General features: G+C 31.2%; 3 protein-coding genes across 3 annotated transcripts; 1 reads left to right on the top strand and 2 right to left on the bottom strand.

The window, feature by feature from the left end:
- Nucleotides 1-588: 588 nt before the first annotated feature.
- On the bottom strand, nucleotides 589-4,517 carry LOC106758623 (phosphatidylinositol/phosphatidylcholine transfer protein SFH10). The gene is made up of 7 exons (XM_014641560.2): nucleotides 4,393-4,517; nucleotides 3,443-3,825; nucleotides 2,733-2,932; nucleotides 2,501-2,596; nucleotides 1,802-2,058; nucleotides 1,381-1,601; nucleotides 589-1,152 (listed from the first exon to the last, which is right to left on the bottom strand). The coding sequence occupies exons 2-7, from the start codon at nucleotides 3,737-3,739 to the stop codon at nucleotides 778-780; spliced, it is 1,446 nt and encodes a 481-aa protein (XP_014497046.1). The 5' UTR covers nucleotides 3,740-3,825; nucleotides 4,393-4,517; the 3' UTR covers nucleotides 589-777.
- A 1,030-nt stretch (nucleotides 4,518-5,547) lies between these two features.
- LOC106759522 (ubiquitin-conjugating enzyme E2 7) lies at nucleotides 5,548-9,587 on the bottom strand. Its single transcript, XM_014642731.2, has 6 exons — nucleotides 9,396-9,587; nucleotides 9,175-9,277; nucleotides 8,488-8,585; nucleotides 8,321-8,421; nucleotides 7,461-7,538; nucleotides 5,548-5,836 (listed from the first exon to the last, which is right to left on the bottom strand). Exons 1-6 carry the CDS (start codon nucleotides 9,436-9,438, stop codon nucleotides 5,759-5,761), a joined length of 501 nt encoding a protein of 166 aa, XP_014498217.1. The 5' UTR covers nucleotides 9,439-9,587; the 3' UTR covers nucleotides 5,548-5,758.
- Nucleotides 9,588-16,521: 6,934 nt separating this feature from the next.
- Nucleotides 16,522-17,514, top strand: LOC106758280 (WUSCHEL-related homeobox 4-like). The gene is made up of 2 exons (XM_014641218.1): nucleotides 16,522-16,822; nucleotides 17,228-17,514. Exons 1-2 carry the CDS (start codon nucleotides 16,522-16,524, stop codon nucleotides 17,512-17,514), a joined length of 588 nt encoding a protein of 195 aa, XP_014496704.1.
- The last annotated feature ends 7,383 nt before the right edge of the window (nucleotides 17,515-24,897 follow it).

Below are 24,897 nucleotides of genomic sequence, written 5' to 3'. Positions count from 1 at the left end.
CCTAATCTACCCCTACTGAAAATAATGAATATTTATGTTTTGTATTAATGAATAGTGAAAAGAAAACCTACAAAATTATAAATAATGAAAATTAATTTGATACACTAGTAATATTTTTAAAAAATCAACTAAGTTAATTGTTTTTATTATATGATTAAGTTAAGTGTACTATACTATAGAATAGGAAGAATATAATAAAAATAACCACTATTGAATGTATAGTAAGGGGAACACCATCGCCAACCCTATAAAAATTGAATGTACAATAACAACTTCACGAAATTAAACGGACAGATTAAAGCTGTCTGTAAATAACTTAACCTAATTCTTAGTCATAAACTCCTGGTAAATAACAACCTGTTTACAAATTTGAACATAAACCTTACTGCAATACTCTAAAAAAAACATGTTTTGATTACTTCTTCCATAAAGCTTACTTGAAGAAGAAAAAACAGATCTATGAAAGATCATAACTCTTTTTATAAGCCCAAATATAAATTACCTTAACATTTCAACCAAGATTTTCTAAACAGTATTTTAGAGTTAAGCAATGTACTAATCAATGATCATATGCAATTTACTGGAGTAAGGTGGAATGACGTGATTTTGTATGTTACACGACAATTAATAAAATCAAAAAGAGAAACTATAGTGCAAGTGATAGTATGCTGCAGAATCTGCAATAGTTTGCTGTTCCTGTTTGGAATTGGATTATGCCGCCTATAAAAATATTTACTCTTCAAGGGATACAAACCACATTTGGCATGCCTTTAATTATCAGGGCAGGTGAAGATTACTGGGTTCAAATACTACAGCACCAAGGGCTACAAAAGCCCAAAATATAAGAATACCTACGATAGCAGCTCTCAACAACTGATTATATTGACCATATAAGCCGCCTTCTAATTCATTGGAAGGATGCAACATTGGAGGATCCTCATTGTCACTGTCACTGGTGTTCTCCGCCCTGTCTCTCCTGCTGGTCCCAGCCACATAAGGTTGCAGCATATCCTGTGGGCCAACGGTATAGCATTTCACGCAAGTGCAGGAGCCTCCAAGATATGAAGGCAGTGTTGGCAGATAGTCCGCAAGAACTTTCTGAAACATTTCCCCTTCTATTTTCACCTTGTTTCTAGTAGCAGGCTTCAAGTCCTGACTCAGATGCACAGATTAGTTTGTTTAGAAAATTGCATTTTATCTTATAGATCTACTGCTCCGGTTATTACTTACTATTATCTAGGTTGTTGTGTTCCAATCCAATGATAAATGAAATTGCGTTTAATCAAACAATTTGTTTGATACCCCGACATGTTTCATAATCACCAATTCAATGCTCTTTCCTAATCATTTTTGGCTGAATAAACTGAAAGGAGAACTTACTTGAATAAAAGACTGCGCAATAACATGAGCACTGGTTGGCAGTTGTATGACAAACATGCAACCAAGACGATTGGGAAAGTGGTCTAGCAAAAGGGAAGAACAAGATCTCGCCATTTGCATGGGAATTCTCACTGGAGATAAACCATCACAATCCACTAACACTGTAATTTGAGGGTTGTCTGCATCAACCAAGTGCAAGACTCCATATTCTACCTGTGATACTGAAATAACGATTATCAAATGTCAAAAAACTACAGAACACAAAAAGTAATACGTCAAGAAAACAAGACTGACTGATGCTCCGTAGAGAAAGGTAGTAAGAAGTGGAGAGCGAAGAAATAATAGTCTCGATTCACAAAAGCAAACATGTGAGGAAAATGACGAGAAAAATAAATACGACATTTAAGAAAGAATAACTTACTTACTGCCTGAGCAAATCGAGGTCTATCTTCCGATGCCAAAGTATTGCAGGCTGACCCTAGCCTTACAATTAGGCAAGGTCTGCGCTCCACGTCACACCCATGCCAAAAGACCAATTTTGTCCACATTTTCTGTTCTTCCCAGGAAAGAATTCTGTACGTCTCTCGCCATCGTATGGTCTTCTTTATTGAGGTAAGAAAGCTAGAAAAGTCATTATTAGAAGCTGCATAAAATCTCCTAAGCTCGTCATCATCGATTCTGCATAAACACCCACTAAATCATGGTCTGTTGTAACAGGAGAACAAACAAATGTGGAAGTGAATATGCTATTGCTATCTGAATCGGAAGTACCTGACCCTGATTTTTGTACCAGCTTAGCGTTTGAAAAATATTTTAATATAAAAATGAGTTCAAAATTCAGTGGGTGATGTGATCAATTCAAATTTTACTCAAAATCTCAGCAAATCCAACTCCAAGAGATAGAGACAATTGTGAATAAATTATTAATGTTGCGTTTCTCATTCTGTTAATAGAAAAAAGTTGTAAGTCTATGACATTAATATAAATCACGGTATCGTAACATGTAGCGTTGTTTGAAACAAAATATTTGGTGGCATCACACAATGATATTCTTCTAGAATGGTACAATCACATCATGCTTAGAATTCTACGTCGTGAATGCACAGGAACCATAAAATACCTTTCAGGTAAACTAAGTCCTTGATTTTCAAGCTCTTGATTGAGTTCAGTCAACCACTTCTCAGATTCTAAATTATTGTGATTTGTCGAACACTGGCTGTAAAATGTAAGAAAGTGAAGAAGCTTAAACGTAGAGCAAAATTATCACGATAGTAAAAACCCCACAATTAATCTCAAGTTTCTCCTGAAGGATAATCCAGTAACACAATATTCAGAAGATGGTTTTCATATACCTTATATTCAAATCAACTTGTAAAGGTGATAATTCAGAGTATACTGCTGCATCTTCTGAACTACAATCTGACTTTCTATCACTACATTTTGATTTCATAGAAAGCAACGTTGCAATTGACTGATCAGAAAACAATGTTGCAATTGACTGATCAGAAAACAATGTTGCAATTGAAAGGGCTAGCAATGGTCTTGATAGGACCTGACAGAAGAGAGATTTATTAGCTATCTGCTTTAATGATTACAGCTAAACTTGGTACATTTATAAAATATACAGGACATGGCACAAACATTAACGGGAGAAGTTTTCAATCAATTTGATCCTCAACCAAGATAATAAAAGGTAGCACGGGAAGTATAGTAGTATTTTCATCAATATTATTCAAACATCAATATCTTCATTCGCTTCTTCATTAAATAGGTAAACTGGAAAGACATATCGGCCTTTCCCTTTTCACTCTACCAATTTCTAAGACATCACAAAGATTTTCCCAACTAACACATTTTTCAGGTCAGTATGCATCCTGAGATATAGCGGAGAAAATTTGGTATACTCGTTTAGATCGATATGAAATAAACGTTCCTAAATTTTGTAACTGGTGATGCCTAACCGACTGTAATTGAAAGTGACTTTTAAGAAATATTGTGCTATGTCCAATAAAATGTTATTCAGATATACTTTGAAAAAAGTTTACAAATTTATATAACGAACCTGCATGTTGTCAACCAAAACCTTGAAGGGTGGCCACCTCTGAATCCATTTAAAAGGTGGATAACACAGGACTTGTAGAGCTTGAAGGCCTCGCCATACACATGGACATCTAGTCTTGGAGAACCTCCTTATGATCTCTAAAGCAGCAACTTTAAGTAAGAAAATTGTGATACGACCCACAACACTTCTTCCAAAGCGGCCACGGAGCAGCAAAGTGAGATGTTCATTGTTTCTCTTGACAAAACTTTTAGGATGAAATTCAATTAGCAGATTTCTGTATGCCCTATTCTCAGTCATGACACTGCCAGGTCAGGTCTATGGATCTTACTCTGTCAGAATAATCCACCGGGTCTCCTATGTAAACTGATGGCAGCCAAGTTTATCTGGTACAACAAATGAATTGTTTAACATAAAAGAATCAGTATGAAATGAAAATGTAAAAAAAATTTCAAGACAACAAATATTTAAACATCAAATACTTGTTTATATTAACTTATTACGATTTATTTTAATGTTCAGAGTAGCTTGTAATCAATATCTAGAGGAGAGGGGTTCTCCTAAGTGAACAATTAATTCCTAAAATCTAAGCAAATCCAACACATGAAAAGAGTATGCGAAGCAGAAATGTTTTACATATATTTAGTTCGAATACAGTATGTACAACAAGTACATCATCTTCCAAAGAGTTAATACAGTGATCAAAAGAGATAATACAATGTTCAAGAGTCAAGAGTAAGGTAAACCATTGTATTATACCCGCAAGATAACAATGACGCCAATATCTTAAGCAATTCAAACAATATCGGGAATAAAGAGCAACTGAAACATATTCAATTCAGTATTTTCCCCAAACAATTATCAAACTCTACTAGAACAAAGTGCACTAAATTTATACGAATAAATTGAAGCGGTAACATAGTACATAAAGAAAAAAAGTAGGAAAACTTGACCTGAGATAGAATTGCAGGTTGAGAGCATCCATGGTTTTCGATCAGTCTTCCTTGGTCACCGAAAGTCAATGAAGCCAGAGAGAATGGAGGTTTAGAAATGAAGGACCTTTCTACAATTTTTTTTCCATTTGTCAATTGGGCCTCATTGCCACTTCATAATTAGCTGTTACTTCTTCCAGCCCATCAAATTTCTTCCTGCACCTTATTATTATTCTGGATTTTATTTTTCAAAACACATTAAATCATTTTCGGACAGATTTTTTCTGAAGACACTTACACATTTTTCCAAAAAATACTCACCCACTCTTATTCCAGAAAAGAATTTCCAAAAGTTTTGATGGAGTGCAGGAAGAAAATTGATAGGGTGCACACCCTTCATAATTTCTTCATGGATCTTAATGGAATGTTAGAAGAGTTTAAGGCTACTGTTTCCTGCACTTCTATAATTTCTTCTTTTGGTTTCATTCACTTTAAAATTCCAATTTTATAGGAAGTTATACAATTTTGAGTAAATGAAATAAAAAATAAAGTAGGGAGATACACAATTGCGACTAAAAAACAAAATAAATTTTATAATGACCTTCAAGAAAAAAAGTAATGTATTTTCAACATTTTATACATGTCTCAAAAAACAAATAAGTCGGAAATTCTTTAAAGTAGCAACAAGTGATGAATGGTGCGAGAATTTGTCTTCTAATTTTTACCTTTTCTTTATAAGGTCATTTAAAGTGATTACATGAATAAAATATTTTCATCTAATACAAGATAATATAATTATTATAAGGAATTAATTATTAAATATACATGTTTAAAATAATGTTAAAATATGGGCATCGTATTTGTTGGAGAATAAAAAGTATTTGACATTAAACGTTTTAACACCACCAGAAGATAAAATGGGTATCTTTCATAAATTAGGAACTTTACGATTTTGATATTAGCAGATTATTCATTACGTATTTATGTTTTCAAATTATAACGGAAAGTCGGAGCTATGTATTTTTTATAAATGAATTATAGGTTTATCGAGATGGAATTAAAAATGAAATTTTATGGAACAATTATCATAGTTATAATAAACAGGTAAGAAGAAATATAATAGAAAGCAAAGACAAAAGTCAGAATGTAGGAGCAGGAACATCAACACTCAGAAAATTAAGCAGAAGGCAAAACTTGGCACCTAATTATAATTTGAACAATAAGGTCATGCAAATGAACAAACTAAATTTCTCATAAAACTAGTGGCAAAGCACTTAGAATACAGTTTGTTTTTCCAAGACATGGCAGTCTCTACTGGGACCAACAGTAACATGTGAACCACTGCATACATTAGTTCACAAAAGCAGAATGAGAATTCAGCTGTAAATCACAACATTTCTTGTGACTTCCGCACGCAACGGCTAACTTTTTTCTTGAATTCATCTCTCCTGTCTCTCCACTCTTTCTGCGACATAACATAATCACATCATCTTTAATTAATCAGTAAAAATATCTTAGGAATGCAATATGTATTTCTAATGCCAAATTCTCAATTCAAAGTACTCAAACAAATGATACGAAAATGGATTTATCAAGGGAAGAATTGACCAGAAAAATACAACAGAGACTCGAGTTCAATCCACACAAGATATTGATACCATTTTCAACTCAAAACCTTAAGATTAGAGATTAGGGGTTTATAGATCTTTTACCTTACATGTTTCTCAACTTTCTCATTTCCAAAACCTTATGACAATAGGTTTTTGAGTTTTCTACTTGGTAAATTTTTTTAATTTCTATTCAATGTAGAACTTAGACTCAGTTAGATTTTCTAAGGATACCACATAATTAATTGGAAAGTTAATATTAAAAAATATAACTCATAACTCAGCACATGTTAATGAAAGGAATATCCAACTAACAGAAGAAATAAGAACCCATCCTCAATGTAGCAAAACAGGACAGTATCCACATATACACAACAACTTACTAAAGCCAACCCTCAAACCTTACAGCCCAGCAACATCAGACATAGATAATTCTAAATGCTTTTATTGAGTGAAACGGGACACATCAAGAAAGTCAACCAGGTACTAGTTTTCGTGTGTCAGACATAATGTCATGAGGCAGTGTGGCACCGGGTAAATTAGTGCCAAAGGTCAAGAAGACAAGGGCAGCCTAGTGGGTGTTCCCCACCCCCTCCAGCCATGCAAAAGTTAGTATCATGCCTAGTTATGGTACTTCTGAAGACATTGTTAATTTATACTAAGCAACATGTTCCTGCAAAACATATTTTTACCAGTACAACACGTATCTCAAACATAGCTATTAACTGTACAAGATGATGAATTAATTATTTTGTATATTTAAATATTCTTCCAGGAATTTCTTCATAATATCTGTAAATGTGAGGTAGGAAGGGAGGAGCTATACGGTGCAGGTTTCAATACTTTCTTGTGGGACTGGTTCAGATTCACCTTTAAAGTTGATGGACCCATAGGGTATTGAATGTTATCTTAAAAGATGGGACAGGGTTAAGTCGAGAAAAAACCTACCCATACTAGCTACATTGCCAAGCCTGGTGAAATAATACTAAAAGAAGCACTCTTGTGCTTATTTTGTTTGTTTCTGTGCTTCATAACTCTAATTAAAAAAGTTCCAGGTTTTGCTTAAATCGGCAATTTGAGTACGGCTACTTCCATCATAACCCAAGTCCGAATTAAACCATCCCATTTATATTATTTTTCCACCGTATTTAATCACTCGTGAAATCCATCCATACTAAATATTGAAATTATCTCACTTTGTCATCTATCGCTAATAGGATAAGTATTACATTATGTTTGTAAATATCTGCAGTCCCCCATCTCACCCTTCATACACACTAGCTATCTGCTCAAGTACCACGGCCATAAGTCAGAATTTCTCCACCACACATTAAATACATAACCTTGAGAAAATAACCGCTGAAATAATTAAAATAATTGTAAGTTTACCTTTTCTTCTCTAGGATGCAAATAAGTGCCAAAGATGACAGAGGGAAACAATGTAGATATAAAATAAAATAAAAAAAAAATGCTAAAACTTACCGCGGCTTCAACATTTGCAGGAGATTCATCATTAGGACTAGAAAGCATCGATATGATACTTAATACTATACTTTCTACCTGCGAGTTAGAATACGTAATATTAATTCATAAGCACGTTTCAAAGATATTTACAAGTACTATGTCAAACCACCACACCAAATTAGTAGTAGACTAATAGTCTCCTTCTCAAAGTGCATGGAATGGAGAACTCTATCCTATGATTACTATGTGAACTACCATTGATGCAATGCTGACAGTACAAGACAGTATCACAAGAGGATCTAATTATGCATATAAAGAGAACAGAGGAACCGCCAGAAGATGAAGCCTAGTATATATAAGTGAGACAGATAGTTTCTGCACATAAGAATGCATTATATCAGTGTTTTGGGGCGTTTAGAATGCTGTTCACGTAAATTTTAATGTCAAGTTCAACAAAGCTACAGTGTGGCATCACAGTAGATATAGATCACACAGCAGGTAGATAAGCAGCTAAACATGTTATTAACACACACACACACACTGTATGTCTATATCCATTCATGAAATGAAAAGATTGAAAATCTATCTTCTTCTATTTGTTAAGTATGTCTTGCAGCTAAAAATTTGATAGAATGACTTCAGATTAAGCACATCATGCATATAGCCAAACTGCAGGGGGATATTATACAACAAGTGCATCATATGCTTATCAAACAAAAGCATGAGGAAGGGATACTAAACAACAATAATCTCACATTTCTAGCACTAAATCAATTTACCCAGCAATTCAAAGCAGAGTCACCAGTTGCGTATAAGGCATAGTTCTCATTATTAAAATAAATTAATTAATTAAATTTATTCCTCTTTTTTGTACATACTGTATGAACAGGTGTCCAGCGCTCACTTGCAAGCTCGTACCCATTCGGATCGTCACCAGGAGGGTGAAGAATTGATATGCAAACTCGCCCATCCGGATAAACTGCAATTTGAACATGTTTATATTTCATGCATTAAAGAAAGCAAGATAAAAATGAGTAAAACTAACCATTGGGATGCCATATCTCAGAGGTAAATTTCACTGATGGCGGACTATTTGGGTAGTTGGGTGGAAAGCTCATAATGGCATTAAAAAATCCCCCCTCACTACACAAAAATTAAAAAAAAATGACAAAACAAGGAAACAAGGTAGTCAGTAAAACAAAGAACTCGAGTGCTATAAAAGACCATAGAAACAAAATGAAATGATAACAAGAGAAGACAATCCAATAAAGGAAAGTAAAGTATTGACTTAAATCATTTCTTAAAACAAGTACAATGAAATGAACCCAGCCAAGAACAAACCAAATCAGGAAGTGTCGTCGTTTGCAGAAACCGCAACAAATATAAATAGAAATACATACTATTTTCATCAAGCCTACCAATATCAACAACAATCTCGAGAATTAAAAAAAAAATTAACAAGAAGGGTCCATGCAAGAACCGCCTGAATGGATTGGATTCGACACGAATAGGACAGAAAAAGAAAACTTCTAGAAAATTCAGAAGAACACCTCCCGTCCAAATAAGCAATTAAAGAGGCCATCTTTAGGGGGGAACCCAAAACCCCAGAAAGCAAAAGCAAAGAAATCATCACTGCACAAGCAAAGGGAATCTAAAATCCGAAAAAACACAACTGAAAATCGCAAAAATTAGTGTGGAAGAAAAAGGTTATTATTTACTAAACAGAGCTTACTAGAGAGTATCAGGAGGCCCAATTACAGTGACGCTCCATTCAAAAATGTTGGTTTCGTCGACCAAACCGGCGGAAAATCCATCAACGGGGTTCTTGCAGAGATCTGCAAGCAAAAGAGAGATCGATCAGAAGACAGCGGAGAATCCACGCAAAGAAATCAAACAGCCACCAGAGGAAGGAAGAAGAAGGGATTGGGTGAGGGATGACGCAGCGAAAGACACCTTTGAGCTGCTTCTGAAGGAGGAGGCTTGCTTGGGACGCCATCAACGAAAGGGAGGTGAGAGAGCGTTGAAGGTATGGGTTGCGTTGTGAGATTGAGAAGAAGAAAAAAAAACAGGACAGAGAAAAGAGAACTTCGAAAGGTGAAAGAGAGTTGAATTGTATTTATAGTATGGTATTTCTGTAACGTAGATATGATAGATGGAAAACTTGTTATATATATATATATATAGTGAGAGAAAGACAATAATTGTATAAAAAATAAAATAAAGAGACAAAAGAAAAGAAAATCATTCCAATTTTTAATTCATACATAGTTGTTTAGACTTCCCTCTTTTAAAATTATAATTAGTTTAATCTTGTAAAAAGAAATTACACTAAAAAGTGTTTATTACACCCCACCAATATATTATTTCCATTTTTTAAAAAAAAAATGGATAATGTTATTTCCAAATTCAAACACTGTAAAAGGTATAATTGGAGAATATCATCTTCAAGTTTTCTAAATTTTAAAATAGCATTATTGTCATATTCATTAATAAATGAAAAACATAAACTAATAATGTAAGCAAATGTAGATTCTTACTTTTCCTTTTTTAATTTATGTAAAAACAAACAATTTTTTTCTCTTTTGACAACCTCATCATACTTCGTACATTTTTTCACTTTATACGATTTGCGTAATTTTGTGATCGATGCACCTTGATCGAATAAAAAATCAAATAAATATAATTGTTGTAGTTATCAATCATCTTAAGATACTTGATTTGTTTGATTTTAGGTCATTGCTACTAAACCAGTCTACACTGATTCTTTTCAAAACTAGTTTTGAGGGTTCACAAAAATCGAAATCCAAATGGACTAATCAGTTTTTTAAACTCAAAAGTATTTAATAAAATTAGCTGTTTGAAAACTGATAAATATAAAATTCATAATAAATATATACTCTTATACGTTCAAATAACATTATATTTTTAGATAAACACAATTTATACATGTTTACCTTTTTAAATCGCTATTAGTTTTAAAATATAATTAATAACGTTATATTAAAAATAAATAAAAAATAATTGGCAGAAAAAAAATCCTGGAAATTTCGGGAGAAGAAAGAAAGATAACGTCAGAATAATAATGAGCTTATTGAAATATATAGCAAAATATGCTTATTTATTGGACATTTAATATAATTAAATAAATTTAGAAATTTATTGAGTAAGAGTTGATTTAGTGTCTTTAACACATAATGGTAGGTAAAGTCTTGAGATTTAGGTTTAACAAAATAAATATCTTGATCAGATATGAAAAGAATTCATAATTTAAAATTTTCGATATTAAGAATAAATTATTATTTTTAATTTAAACTTAAGCTATAAAAAAACTAAAATGCAAATAAAATTATAAAAATCAAAATAATCTTTGAAACAAATCATGCAAAAATATTTAAAAGGAAAAACAACATATGACAAGATAGAATGTACTTAAGTAAAATAAGAATTCTGGGAAGAGTGTATGTTAACTTTTGTGTAAGGGATACTTTAATTAGATTTGTAAATCTAACGTGGGACCATTTTGTTTTTCATTGCTTAGAGGCACACCAAAATAATAGTCTCCTCATAATGGACTACACTATTGGTGGAATAACAATATACTATTATTACATTTATGAAGATATGTTTGGAGATGAAATAGAAGAGGAAATTTTTAACAATTGGTTTTTTCATTAAAATGAGATAAAATACTTTTTCTAAAAATAAATTTCAAATGTTTGTTAAGTCTTTTAATGAAGTTTTTTAGTTTTTAGTTTTTTGGTAAATACATTTATATTAAATATATGAATGACATTTTCTTTTGGAAAGAATTTGTCAGTTTTATTTCTATATCGATAAGATTAAAGGTAAAGTATATTATATGAAACCAAATATTGAAGTGATTAGATTGAAATATTGTTATATTTTTTATTTTAAATTATTTTTAATATTGTTTGTATTAATTGTATTATTTTTATTAAAGATATTGGTAAGTTTCACAGTAAAATATTTTAATATTTTTGTTATAATTGTTTTTCATTTTGTATTTATATTTGTTAATTTATCCCTTTTTTCAAAATATATTAATTTGGCTTGGTTTACATTGAAAATAAGATATAAATGAGGAGCATTTTACTGTTTTTAAATATAGGAATCAACTAATTGTGAGTAATTTAAATAAAAGATGAAGTGGTGGTTTAAAGATGTAAAAAGTTTAAAGTAAATTTAAGAATGATGATGTTACTCTGCATTTGGAGAAGGACAAGACTAAAGTCATAAGTAAACAATGTTCACTTTAAATAACTATTTACAATAAAACAATGAGGTATGTACAAAAAGAAAAATTTAATAGGTTAAAAATCCTACAATAGTCTAGTATTGAGCACGAGTCTCGCACAACGTAAAAAATTTGTTTGTTTTTCGATAAGTGTATTGAATCATTCAAATAATATAAAATAGTAAGTTTAAGTATTATTTTCATATAAAGTCGTATAATACTAAATAATTGTATGGTTAACAATTCATATATATATATATATATATATTAAAGAATGATACATAAATCTACACTATACGTAAGAAGATAAACTTATAAAAAATAAAGGGTGGACTTTGGTAGTTGGAGACGCTTAGAAGTGAAAAAAAGTCAGAAATGGTATGTAATGACATTGCTAAGGGTAGATTTTAATAAAAGGTTTAAAGAACAATTATGATGTATTAGTTCAAAGAGTAGAGTACCATATATATACATATAAGGATCCTATAATTCTTCATCTATTAAAGGAATGACAAGTGCACAAATCTGCACAAATTAAAATAATATCTAAATTATAACTAACACAATATTTGATTGCCTAATATCCTTTAATAGAATATTTAGCATATCTTAACAGATTTTACCGACTTCACTCTCATGCACACACAAAATAATCTCCTCTTCATCAAACACAAAAGTCAACCTATAAGGACACTCAAATCCTAATCCCTTAGGTGAAAGAGCCTAGGTTTCCTTATCAAGCGGTAATCCCTTGATCACTCAACAAGCAAACTCGCATTAAGGCCTAGGGAATGGCTACAATTGCCCCTAACAAAATGGGTTTGACTCTCAATTTCCATGAAGAGCCTCAAGCTTACAAACTGGAAGATGAAAGAAGAAATAAACACAAGGAGGAAGAAAATGATGTTCCCACAAGCCCCAAATAGCCTCCATGAGCTCCAGATAACATGGTTGTGCCTCCAAGCCACCAAAGACACTTCTCCCCTCACGAAACTAGAAGAAATAAGGCAAAACTTGCCATGTCAGCATCTCGTTGTAAGGCCCTAAATTCTATGTCATGAATTATGCAAAACTGAAAAATTCAAAATAATTCTTAATTCGTGGAAACATATTTTTCAAAAACTAATTAATCAAACGTCCATAATCAAATCAAGTTGTAATAGTTAACAAAACAACATGTAATTAACATGATTCAAAAGTAATTAAAATAACCAAGGAAATAAAAATAATTTCAAATTACATTGTCATTAATGTCTAAACCAAAGAAATTTAACAAAACCCAAATCTTTCCCCATCATTTTGTGAATCTATCATGTTTTCTGCAAAACCCTCATTCATATCAAATATACCCATATAATTATTATACAATCCTATACAATGCATACCTGCATTTGCCAGGCCTTCAACTTGCATATATCTCATTTACCCAATCATCATACTCATACAATTAACACAACCCTTAACGGAACCCTATTATCATAGGAATGTTAGAAGTGGGTTTTAGGCCTAACTCAATCCCACAAAACTGGCTTGTAAGGTGAGGTATGCACCCCACTTATATATTATAAATTGGTCTTATCTCTAGTCGATGTGGGACTTCCAACACACCCCCTCACGCCGAGGTATATACATCTCGAGCGTGAGACTAGATATTAATGGGTGGTCCGATAATGGCCCAATAGCGGGTGGAACAATCTGTCCAACAAATATCGTCAGGATAGACTCTAACCTGACTTTGATACTATGCTAGAAGCCGGTTTTGTGAGGTTGAGTTAGGCCTAAAACCCACTTCTAACAAGGAAACCCCCCTAACCATCATTGTATGCACCATATCATAATGTAGAAACACATTTTCATGCATATCTTATATCATTTAAGATAGTTAAGAACATAACCACATACAATATACAAGAAAAACATCTTAAGATTTCCCATACCTTCACAAATATTAGGACTTTATCTATGCCCAAAACACATCAAATCTAATCCTTTCTTCTCCTTCCAATCCATACAGGTTTCCTCCTCTCCCACGTACAACCTCTTTCCTTCTCCCCAGAGAACCCCTCCCCCCTCTCTCTTTCTCACATTAGGTTTAGGGTTTCAGGAGTGCAGACCCTCTCTCCTATCTCTCTTTTGTTTTCAGCTTTATCTATTAGTTTTAAAAATTCGTTTCCAAAGCCTTGAAACCACCTATCTCTTTCTCTATATCATATCTCAATTAATTTTCAAGAATGCAACTACCCAATCTTCTAATATTCATGTTGTTCTCCTTTTAAATTTTTTACTCATTATTTTAATTTGCATTCTTTTCCTATTTACACCCCCTAAATTTTTGCACTTAATTAATAAAGGAAAAAAAAAAACATTTTGCCCTTAAGCAAAAATATAAATAAAATCCAAGGTTTCCCTTAACCTCTCTCCCTAAGATTTGAACCCACACCCATTTTTATCGTTATTAACATAATAATTACTAACCCATTGTCAATGCAAAACAATAGGGATCACACAATCCTCGATGTTATCACAAGCATCATCTTCATCATGGTCATTATCACATGTACAATCGTCATGAATATCCCTATCATGAACACAATCATGAGCATCCTCATCATCATGAATTTTATCATGAAAGACTCAATCACACTCTTGTACCCTACCTCTCACACTTATATCTTCCCCGCTCAGGTTTGCTCTCAAGTTGTCAAACCTTCGCAGCTAAAGCATCGGGTACTATACTCAACAACGTGCCCAAGACCAGACAAAACATATTCCCCACATATAAAGAAGGTTCAACACTCAAACACCACTCCATTTTTGCCCGCAAGGCCAGAAAGAGTCTTATCTCATATCGCACGACAGGTAGTCTAAATCAATATTTACTAGGTATAACAAGTAGACACATGTCCTTCACCTCTTGTGCTCATTGATCAACCACACACCTTAGTGTCTCCCATCACATACCCATGCTCCAATGTCAAACTTATATACAAGTTTATAATAAGGTGGGCTTAAATATTTAATTAAGGTGTCAATAAAGATCCAATTGTGTTGGTTTATTTATTATTTTCAATATTAATTAAATATAATTTTTTTTAAAATATAATAAATAAAATATGTCTAAATATATCTATTTTTTTTACTAGTATCAAATATCAATAAATAAATTATATTATATAAATATCAACTAAAAGAATTAGATAATAATTTGATGAAAATCAAATAATTATAGAATGAATAAAAAAATCATTTACATATTCTAAAAGTTTTACTAAAAGTGAAAAAAAAAATCTTTTTTTTTATATTTACTTAATTCGATAATTATATTAACTTTTATAAGGACATAAACATAAAGAAATTAATTGGTTAGATCAAATAAAAGTAAACTTTTATTTATTACTTTTTTTATTTCATTTTACGGAGATTATGAATTAAATTAAATTACTATTTATTCAAACAAAATCAAAAAAAAATTATGCATTATTTAAAATATATGCAATTAATCAAAGACATTTTCATAATTCTTCATAGGAACTTCAATAATTCTCAGACAATTTCTAAAAATCATTTTATACTTAAAACCTATATATTTTTTTAATATTTGTTCATATTTGGTCATTTATCTAGACCAAAAATATTAAAAATAAAAACTATACATTTTTCTATTCAACTGTAACAAAATACAAATAATAAAAACACATGTAATAATAGTGAGAGGTGAAAGAAAGGATGACTACCAAAAGATGGTGAGAGAACAAGTAGCATGATAAAAAAACAGGCACATAATATGTTTACATTACATTTTTTTTTTATAATTTCATCTGACACTCATAAACAATATTGTTTTATTTTGAAATTTTATGCTTACTAATTAAATAATATATTTCATTATTAAAAAGGGTTATACAATAGAACTAAGAGAAATGAAAAGTGTGAGATAATTTTTCTAAAAGGAAAAGATATTGATGATATGAAGATTAAAAAGAAGGGTGTGAAAAGTTGGGCCATAACTGAGACATTGCGTGCAGAAAGTGTTTTTTGGACTTATGCTTTTGTTTTCATTTTAAGCATTGGGCTGGCTGTTGCTTTCTAGACCGATCAAATTTCTTCATCCACCTCCATCTAATGGTTTTCAATTTTTTTTCTTATTAAGAGGGATAATTGCTTTCCGGATAAAAAAAAAATTACAAACCCTTACTTTAGAAACATATAAATTTGTGTTGTACTATATAGTCCATGTTACATTTTTGAATCTGCATAAATGATCCAACTCAAACCCTAGCAATTTGAGAGTTAACTAAACCTTTCAGCTTCTTCTTATCACACTTCAATTCCCAAAGCATGGTGTAGCTAATCCTTACCTGCACCTTGCAGCTCAATCAATATGGTTTTCCTTCCCTTTCGATGCTGCATACTTCTCTCTGTTGTTCCCGATACCATGTAAGCCACCATGGCTTCGGAAATATACAGAAAAATCAATGTTAATCTTAATCACTCCCACATTTGCACCAAATCCAAAGAAAACATGATTGTTTTCTCGAATAAGAGAAACCTGCATCTCTCTCAGCCGCCACAAACCATGTTTTTAGAGATGTTTTGCACAAAAAAACAAGACAAATACCTATCTTCCAACTATTTTCTTTGACTTCATCCTAGCTTTTACAGAACCTAGCCATGCAAAGAGTCGTATAAATAATTAATAAACAATTCTTATATTAACAATGCTATATAAGTAGTGTATATATATATATATATATATATATATATATATATATATGGCATATATTTTGTATTTGTGGATCATAACAAAGAAAGAAGAAGAAAAAGATGGGGAGTCGCTCTGCAATTAGAAGAGAATCAAGTAGAACTCATTCAGTTTCTCGGTGGAGTCCTACAAGAGAGCAAATAGCAATGTTGGAGGACCTCTACAGACAGGGAATGCGGACTCCAAATGCTGAGCAGATACAAGAGGTTACCTCCAGATTAAGGGCATATGGTCACATCCAAGGAAAAAATGTCTTTTACTGGTTTCAGAATCACAAAGCACGTCAAAGACAGAAGCAGAAGCTAGAAAGCATTGCACATTCCAATAGCTTTCTTCCAGTCTCACACCCCATTTGCCAAAATGGTCTGTTAGCTGATATACTTTTTTACTTTATTGTCATGCTTTTTTAAATACATTGTTCTGTTGCCTATTCATTGAAACAAATTTACTTGCATTCATCGGCTCTTGTGATTATCCATCCAACAGTTGAAATAATAATATTCAGATTTTGTGGTGTGGAGGGTAGTCTGTAAGTGCTACCATTTTATGTGATTAAATTTTCTTTCCATTGTTTTTTTTGTATACAGAAAGTACATATAACCTAACCAATTTTCCTATTCATGCAAATGCATTAGCTAAGTAGGTATTTGGTTTTATTTAACCCAACCCAAAAGTCACCTTAAAGTGTTCATGCCTCTATAGTTTGTTTATCTTTCACATTAATTGTGTCAAGAGTCTGAAATCAAAGATTTCTTTGATTGTTTTCAGTTGTCTGTGCTCCATTTTATTCTCAACAAAGTGGAATGAACTTTTATCCTCAACCAGAAAAGGTAGTTGCAGCTGGAGGTATTGTTGGGACAGTTGTACCATTTGGGATGCTGAAAATTTGTGATGGCCAGCAGATATACCAACAATTGCGACAGAGGGTACAACCTGATTATAACATAAATGACAAAAAAACCTTAACCCTCTTTCCTCTTCATCCAACAGGCATTTTGAAAGAAAAAACTGCTAATCAAGGGTCTTCACATGCTTCAGCTTCTGGTTCTCACTGATACATGTTATAGTTCTGTTAGTGCTGCTGAAATCACCAACTGTTCTTGGATTTTTCACTTCCTGACCAAGTTCTCCTTAGAGATTAGATGTATTCACCAAAACAACCTACTAGTACGTTTTGCTGTATTGTTGATATCTGAAATGAGTTTTTTAATCTTGGATATTTAGTTTATGATCTGTGATGGAACAATTATGGAGTCAGCAAAAAAAGTATTGACACTTGGTTAATTAATTATAGATGTTCAATTTACAAGTAGGAACTTTTATATCTGATATGGGTGTAACAAAATTGAAAAGAGACTAGCAATGTTTGCATTGTGTTTAGAAAGACACCGAACTTTGTCCTACATGATTAGTTCTCTTCCATCCATTTTTGGCATAAGAGATATCTCTACTTTTGAAAATTTAATTTTAAAATAAATATTTAGTCTTAATTATAAAGTAAAAGAAAATTAATTAAAAATGACTATTAACTTGTTCATCCTATTACATTGCAAAAGTGTTCCTTTATTATAAAATTTATAAAATTATATAAATGACCTGATAAAATAATTTATTTGTTTAGAAAAAAGTTAATTAAAAGTAATTATTATATATATATATATATATATATATATATATATATATTTCAACTTAATTCATCATATAATGTATATCCTTTAGAAAAATCCAATACCTAGTAAAAGATAATCATATATTATTATTATTATTAATTAAATAACAAATTTTAGATTTAATTGTTCTTTGAAATTGATCCTCCAAGTATATATAATATTAAAGTTATAAAGTTACTATGATGGTTTCTTGTCCAACAAAGATATAACTTACATACAAAATTTGGACAAAAAACGAGACTTAAGTCACTTACAAATAAAAATGTGATTGTAACCTAATCGTTGTGATTAAGGTTCATATGAATAAAAAAATAACACTAAATTGATTTCAATAAATTATGCTTATTTCTATGATATGTTAAAGTGTTAGAGATTAACTTTGTCATTAAAATTTTAATATGGCTTAAGAATTTTAGTTTAAAAAAAGTTTTTAATTATTTTTATATCTCTTATAGGTGGTACATGATTTGTAGCATATACTTGATTAAATCACTTTGATAAAATCAATTATATGAGTGTTAAGTAGGGTTGTTTGCATAAGATATTGGAATGATGTCTAGAACACTCATGAATACCTAGCACTCATGATCTAGTGAGCACAACACAACCATAACAACAAGAATTGTAGAAATGTATTATAATTAACACATACCAAGTATTTTTGATTCATATATCTTACTATACCAACCACATTGTATGTTAAGTTTATCAATATAAGACTGATTGATGTAACTTATTATACAATTACATCTTATGAAATCCAGGATGAATTTTCTTCTCCTTTCTTTCAGTATTTTTTTGTTATATTTTTCAAATGGGAGATTGTTATAAAATCTCGTTTTGATAATGCAAAAATATCTTCTAAAATTGCCATGTTTCCATTGTACCATTTCTGCAACCACAATTTTGTAGCTCCATTACTCAATTCCTTATCCGCAAGTTTTGATCCTTCACGTGTCATGAAAAATATCATTAACCCTTAAGGTTCAGGATTCTTTGGATCTTAGGCATTCTAGAAACAGAGTTTCACAATATTTATTTCTCTATATCATTCTTTTATCTATTATATATTCTCTTTTATAATATTATGAGTATTTTATTTTATTCTTTTAAAGAGTTTTTACTAATTTTGATATTTTCAAATACTTTGAAAAGTTTTTATTAAATTTTACCGAACTTGCACAATATCGTGAATATATTTTAAAAATTATAAATTGACTTGTCTTAGAAAATACTCCTTGTAATTTATCAGCAATTTATAACATGATACAACATATACACAAAAATACAACTAAATTGAAGAAATATAAGACACGAAATACAATATGATATATTAGTTTCAAACTTTCAACTAACATATTACAACTAACTCAAAAATAAATCTAATTTATCTATTTAATATGCAAAAAATGAAAAAATAGTAGATATAAGATTATTTCTTTTTATTTTTAATCATAATAAAAATTATTTCACAAGTTTATAAGTTCATAAATCTTTTAGAAAATCATTAAGTATGTTGTTATTAACATTATGTAGGAGAAATACTGAAATTATGTAAAACACAAAAAACATCTTTCAAATTAAAGATTTTATTTAAGTGTGTCGAATCGGTATTTATCCAATACATATGAGACACGGAACACATCATTTACTAGGTGTGCCCGAGCTTCATTGGTTCTATCAGTTCAACCAGCACGCTGATCAGCAGCAGCTCGACTAACAGGGAAGACCTGGAGAGCGTCCATGCCCATCCTCAGGTTATACACCTTTCTTTTCGAATATCTCTGCATTCAGAGTTGCAGATGTCACGATCAACTTAAAATCATGGCGTTCTACAACTTTGTTCAATATTCCAAAAAGAATATCAGTATTTAATGATCTTTCATGCTCTTCATCCATGACAATAACCCTGAAACAGTTTCAATACCGATATTTGTCTAGATCAGAGTCTTTGAGTGTTTCTCGTACAAGTACATCATCTGTCATGCATGTTCGTGATATCACACTGTAAAATTTAACACAAGTTTAGAGCATATCACACTGTTTGTGATTAATGTAATTACATTATATGCCCACAACATGATGCAGTATGAAGACACCCTATGCCAATTAAAGAATATATATAATGAAAAGAACCTGCACAGTAGCATTGTAATATGATGCACAATATTTACTTGTAATACATATCTTTTCATGTTACTTGTAATCATGTTACTCATATCTTTCATAGATTATGTAGGTAGATGAGATTAAAGTAAACATAACTAAATGATAGAATCACAACAAATAAATTTTCCATTCAACCATCTATAAACTATAGTATACAAATGACAAGATGTAGAACTTTTTCTCATGCAAGCTTTTCCATTTTATCAAATCTTCCTTTCATCTGTATTATTATTATATTTCAAAATATGAAACTGATGTATTTCAACTTTGGGAAAATTAGCATTGGCAACGGTAACAAAAGCTTTTTATTGATTGCAAAGTTAATATTTTAAGTAGCAACATTCAAAATTTAATTTCTGCAACGTTAAAATTTTTATGTTTTTTAATTTTATTTTCTTGATTTTCTTTTAGCTCTATAAACAGAGAGCACTTCTCCCAATTTAAAACACACCAAATTCATTTCTTATTTTTCTCTTTTTTGTGAGTTTCATTTTTTAGCTCATTTCTTCTTCTAAAAATATTTTGGATTATTTTTTATACTCTTTTTAGATATCCTTGCTAGTTCTGAGATCTACGGATAAGTAATAATCTTAAGGATTTATGGCTGACATCAACAACATGTCTTCGGTGAGCCAAACTTTTGTTTTCGGAACCCAGACGATATTTGCAAAATCACTTTCGGACATGTCAAAAATCGAGGTTTTCTCTGGACAGAACTTCTGACATTGGCTAGAAAGCGTGTCCACCCTTTTAGACATGTATGGAGTTGCTGCTGCTCCCAAAAGGTACATACACAAACTTAACCACAAGAAGAAAAATAATTTTCTTAAATCTCGTCCCAATGAATCTAATCCCACCTGGCATAGAGTAAGAAACGACAATCTTCCTAGCACAAATATAAACCTGATGACCAATGTGAGCAAATGGGTGGTAGACTCTGGTTCCACCAGACATATCTATGCAAACAAAAATGCCTTTACCTCTTACACTAGTGTAGGGGATGGAGAAGAACATGTCTACCTCGGTGATTCCAGCACCACTCCTCCTGTTCTAGGAAAAGGAAAAGTTCTTCTCAAACTCACACCTGGAAAGACTCTGGCCTTGAGTGATGTGCTACATGTGCCATCAATCAGAGTTAATTTAACCTATGTAGCATTGTTGGGAAATGTGGGGGTTAAAGTGTCATTTGAGTCTGACAAGATTATTATGACAAAAAATAATGCTTTTGTTGGGAAGGGATATTGTGATCAAGGACTCTTCATTCTAAATGTTTCTGGAAATATTAATGAATCAAGTTCTTTTGCTTATATTGTTGACTCGTATGATATATGGCATGCTAGATCAGGACATGTGAATTCCTCGTATGTTTTGAAATTACAACAACTAGGATTGATTAATATGCATGATAAAGAGAGTAGTAAATGTGATATATGTGTTGAATCTAAATTAACAATGAAAACATGTTTTTCTGTAGAACGCCAAACTTGTGACCTTTATAGATGATTATTCTAGATACACCAAAGTTTACTTAATCAAACATAAAGATGAAGCCTTTGATATATTTTTAACTTATAAAGCAGAAGTAGAAAATTAGTTGAATAAGAAAATTGAAAGGATTAGATTATATATAGGTGGTGAGTATGTTTTGTTTAATGACTATTGTGTTAAAGAAGGGATTATCCATGAAGTGACCCACCATATTCACCCGAGTTTAATGGAGTAGCTGAGAGGAAAAATGGAACGCTTAAGAAAATGATGAATGTTATGCTTGTTAGTTCTAGTGCACCTGATAACCTCTAGGGAGAAGCCTTGCCTACTGCATGATTTTTACAAAATAGAATACCTCATAAGAAAACCAGTAAAACTCCTTCTGAGTTGTGGAAAGGTTACCAACCTAACCTTAAATATCTAAGAGTGTGGGGGTGGTGCGATTACATGGAGATCAGCCAAGCAAACAATTATTGCAAAATCAACAATGGAATCTGAGTTTGTTGCTCTCAAGATGACTGGTAATGAGGCCGAGTGGTTGAAAAACTTCTTAGCGAACATTCCACTATGAATGAAACCAACCCCTTCGGTATCAATACACTGTGATTGCCAATAGGCAATAGCTATAGCTAAAAGAGAAGAATTAGAATGGAAAGAAACAATTGAGACATAATTTGGTGAAGCAGTTGCTAAAGAGTAGAACTATTTCCATTGACTATGAGAAGTCAGAACGGAATCTAACAGGTTTTCTTACAAAACCCTTGAGAAGAAATATGGTCTTAGAAACATTGAGGAGAATTGGACTTAAGCCACTTGCAAACAAACAAGTGATGGTAACTCAACCTTTATGATTGGAGATCCCATGAATAAGGTTCATATGGGTAAAAACAAGTCACTTGTTAGTTCTGATAGCACTAAATTGATTTTAATCAATTATGTCCCTTCCTATGGTATGTGTGAAAGTGCTAAAGACTGCATTATTGAGAGGCTAAACTTTATCATTAAAATTCTCTATGTTGAAAGAATTTTAGCTTCAACAAAGTTTTTAATGATTTTCATATCCCTTATGGGTGGTGTATGATTTGCAGCATACACTTGATGAAATCACCTATATGAGTGTTGAGTGGGGCCGCTTGCATGAGATCTTGGCATGATCCCTAGAGCACTCATGAATATCGGGCACGCGCATGACCTAGTAAGCGCAACACAGCGATAACAACAAGGATTATAGGGGTTGTGATTAATAAACCTCTAACACACATCTAGTGTCTTTGGTTCATATAGCTTGTTATACCAACTACATTGTGTGTTAAGTATCTCAATCTAAGAATGGTTCATATAGTTTGTTATACCAGCTCTAATGCATTACATCCTATAAGACTTAGAATAAAAGTTTTTCTTTCAATTTTTGCAATATGTGGGAGATTGTTATAATATATTATTATTATATTGTAAAATATGAAACTGATGTATTTCAACTTTTGGAAAATTAACGTTGGCAACGGTAACAAAAGTTTTTATTATTTGCAAAGTTAATATTTTAAGTAGCAACGTTCAAAATTTAATTGGTGCAACGCTGAGACTTTTATGTTTTTTAATTTCATTTTATTTTCTTGATTTTCTTTTAGCTCTATAAATAGAGAACATTTCTCCCAATCCAAAACACACCAAATTCTAAATAGTTTTTATTGTATTTTGGGAAACTTACTCAACACATCACGGATAAGTAAGAATGTACTTATACTTTAACTAGTAGCAGGAAGCTAACTGCAAAAAAAATTGTTAAGAAATTCTGAAAAGCTATACCAATCTCTTGGCCAATTCAGTCTCTTTTTCCTGAAAGGAAAGCTTCGTCTCCGAGAAAAAGTTATGAGCTTTCGCCTTCAATTAATATGCTACCTTCCTCTCTGTCATAGAATTATATTTAGATTAAAAACTATAATGCAATTTAAAGAAGAAAAGCACGAAAAGGGAACCATGGTAGTATTATAATGTATCATTATTAGGCAATCTGGTAAATGATATTGCACAACTGTTTCAAGTCTAGGGTCAGACGACTTTTATGAACACACCTTCACATTTTAATTTCCAAGCCTCTTGGGTGATTGTACTGGTCTTTCTTCCAACTTCTTTATCGTTCCTCTTCCAGATTGATTGAAGATATCTGCCAAAAGTATTCTTAAGTCAATAATTAATTTGTATCACATCATAGTAAAATCTTAAATTCACAATAAATGTGATCATCTATTTCTTATCTTTGATCTCTATTATATATAAGTCTTAATTAAACTTAATTATTAATTTGATTTCAAATTGGATATAGCTAAATTAATCATTTTAAAAAATAGTGAGACTAAATTGAAATGAAATTTTAAATACAGTAATTAAATTAAAAAAAAAATAACTGGTGACATTATTACTGCTACTTAACATGACTAATTACGTTTTTAATTTTTTTATTAATTGACATCTCACACATGTAACATTTATAAATGTTAATGTTAATTTAACATAAATGCCAAATTAAACAGTTAGGAGGATTAAACTGAAAAAAATTGAAATTGAACTAATGAAAACAATACAAAGACTAAATATGCAATTAAACATTTATAAAATTTTCACTTTTCTTAACTTAAATAAATAAATAATTACAGTAAATGTTTTTTTAAAGTTTTTATTTTCTACAAAAATAAATAATCAAACTCAAAATAAGTGTTTATTTAATTGAATTTGAACCTTTTATGTATTTGTTAATACAGGAATATTATTGCGGTTGGCCGTATATTAACACCAGAATTAACTACTTTTTTTTCACAATAAACCATGTTAACTTGTTGGAAACCAAGGCTTATATTTTTAGTATTATTTTATTTTATTTTTAGTTCCTCGTTAATTTCCATCTTCCTAGTTTTGTATTTATATTTGATGCTACTATTGATTATACCATCCATTTATAATTAATAACAAACAAAAAAGTTATATATATATATATATATTCTTCCTAGTTTTGTATTTATATTTGATGCTACTATTGATTATACCATCCATTTATAATTAATAACAAACAAAAAAGTTATATATATATATATATATATATATATATATATATAT

The sequence above is a fragment of the Vigna radiata genome, chromosome 4 (assembly GCF_000741045.1).
Source record: "Vigna radiata var. radiata cultivar VC1973A chromosome 4, Vradiata_ver6, whole genome shotgun sequence".
Lineage (NCBI taxonomy): Eukaryota > Viridiplantae > Streptophyta > Magnoliopsida > Fabales > Fabaceae > Vigna > Vigna radiata.
This window is presented reverse-complemented; position numbering and strand designations above follow the sequence as displayed.

Bases quoted from the DNA above. Each gene is read 5' to 3' on its own strand.
- LOC106758623 (XM_014641560.2), bottom strand. From the start codon at position 3,739: ATGACTGAGAATAGGGCATACAGAAATCTGCTAATTGAATTTCATCCT. The intron at 2,597-2,732 runs GTATATGAAAAC...TACATTTTACAG, and splicing joins CAAGTTGATTTGAATATAAG to CCAGTGTTCGACAAATCACA. The intron at 1,602-1,801 runs GTAAGTTATTCT...TCGTTATTTCAG, and splicing joins TCGATTTGCTCAGGCAGTAA to TATCACAGGTAGAATATGGA.
- LOC106759522 (XM_014642731.2), bottom strand. From the start codon at position 9,438: ATGGCGTCCCAAGCAAGCCTCCTCCTTCAGAAGCAGCTCAAAG. The intron at 9,278-9,395 runs GTGTCTTTCGCT...TTTTGCTTGCAG, and splicing joins CCTTCAGAAGCAGCTCAAAG to ATCTCTGCAAGAACCCCGTT. The intron at 8,586-9,174 runs GTAAGCTCTGTT...ATTTTTGTGTAG, and splicing joins GGGCCTCCTGATACTCTCTA to TGAGGGGGGATTTTTTAATG.
- LOC106758280 (XM_014641218.1), top strand. From the start codon at position 16,522: ATGGGGAGTCGCTCTGCAATTAGAAGAGAATCAAGTAGAACTCATTCA. The intron at 16,823-17,227 runs GTCTGTTAGCTG...GATTGTTTTCAG, and splicing joins ACACCCCATTTGCCAAAATG to TTGTCTGTGCTCCATTTTAT.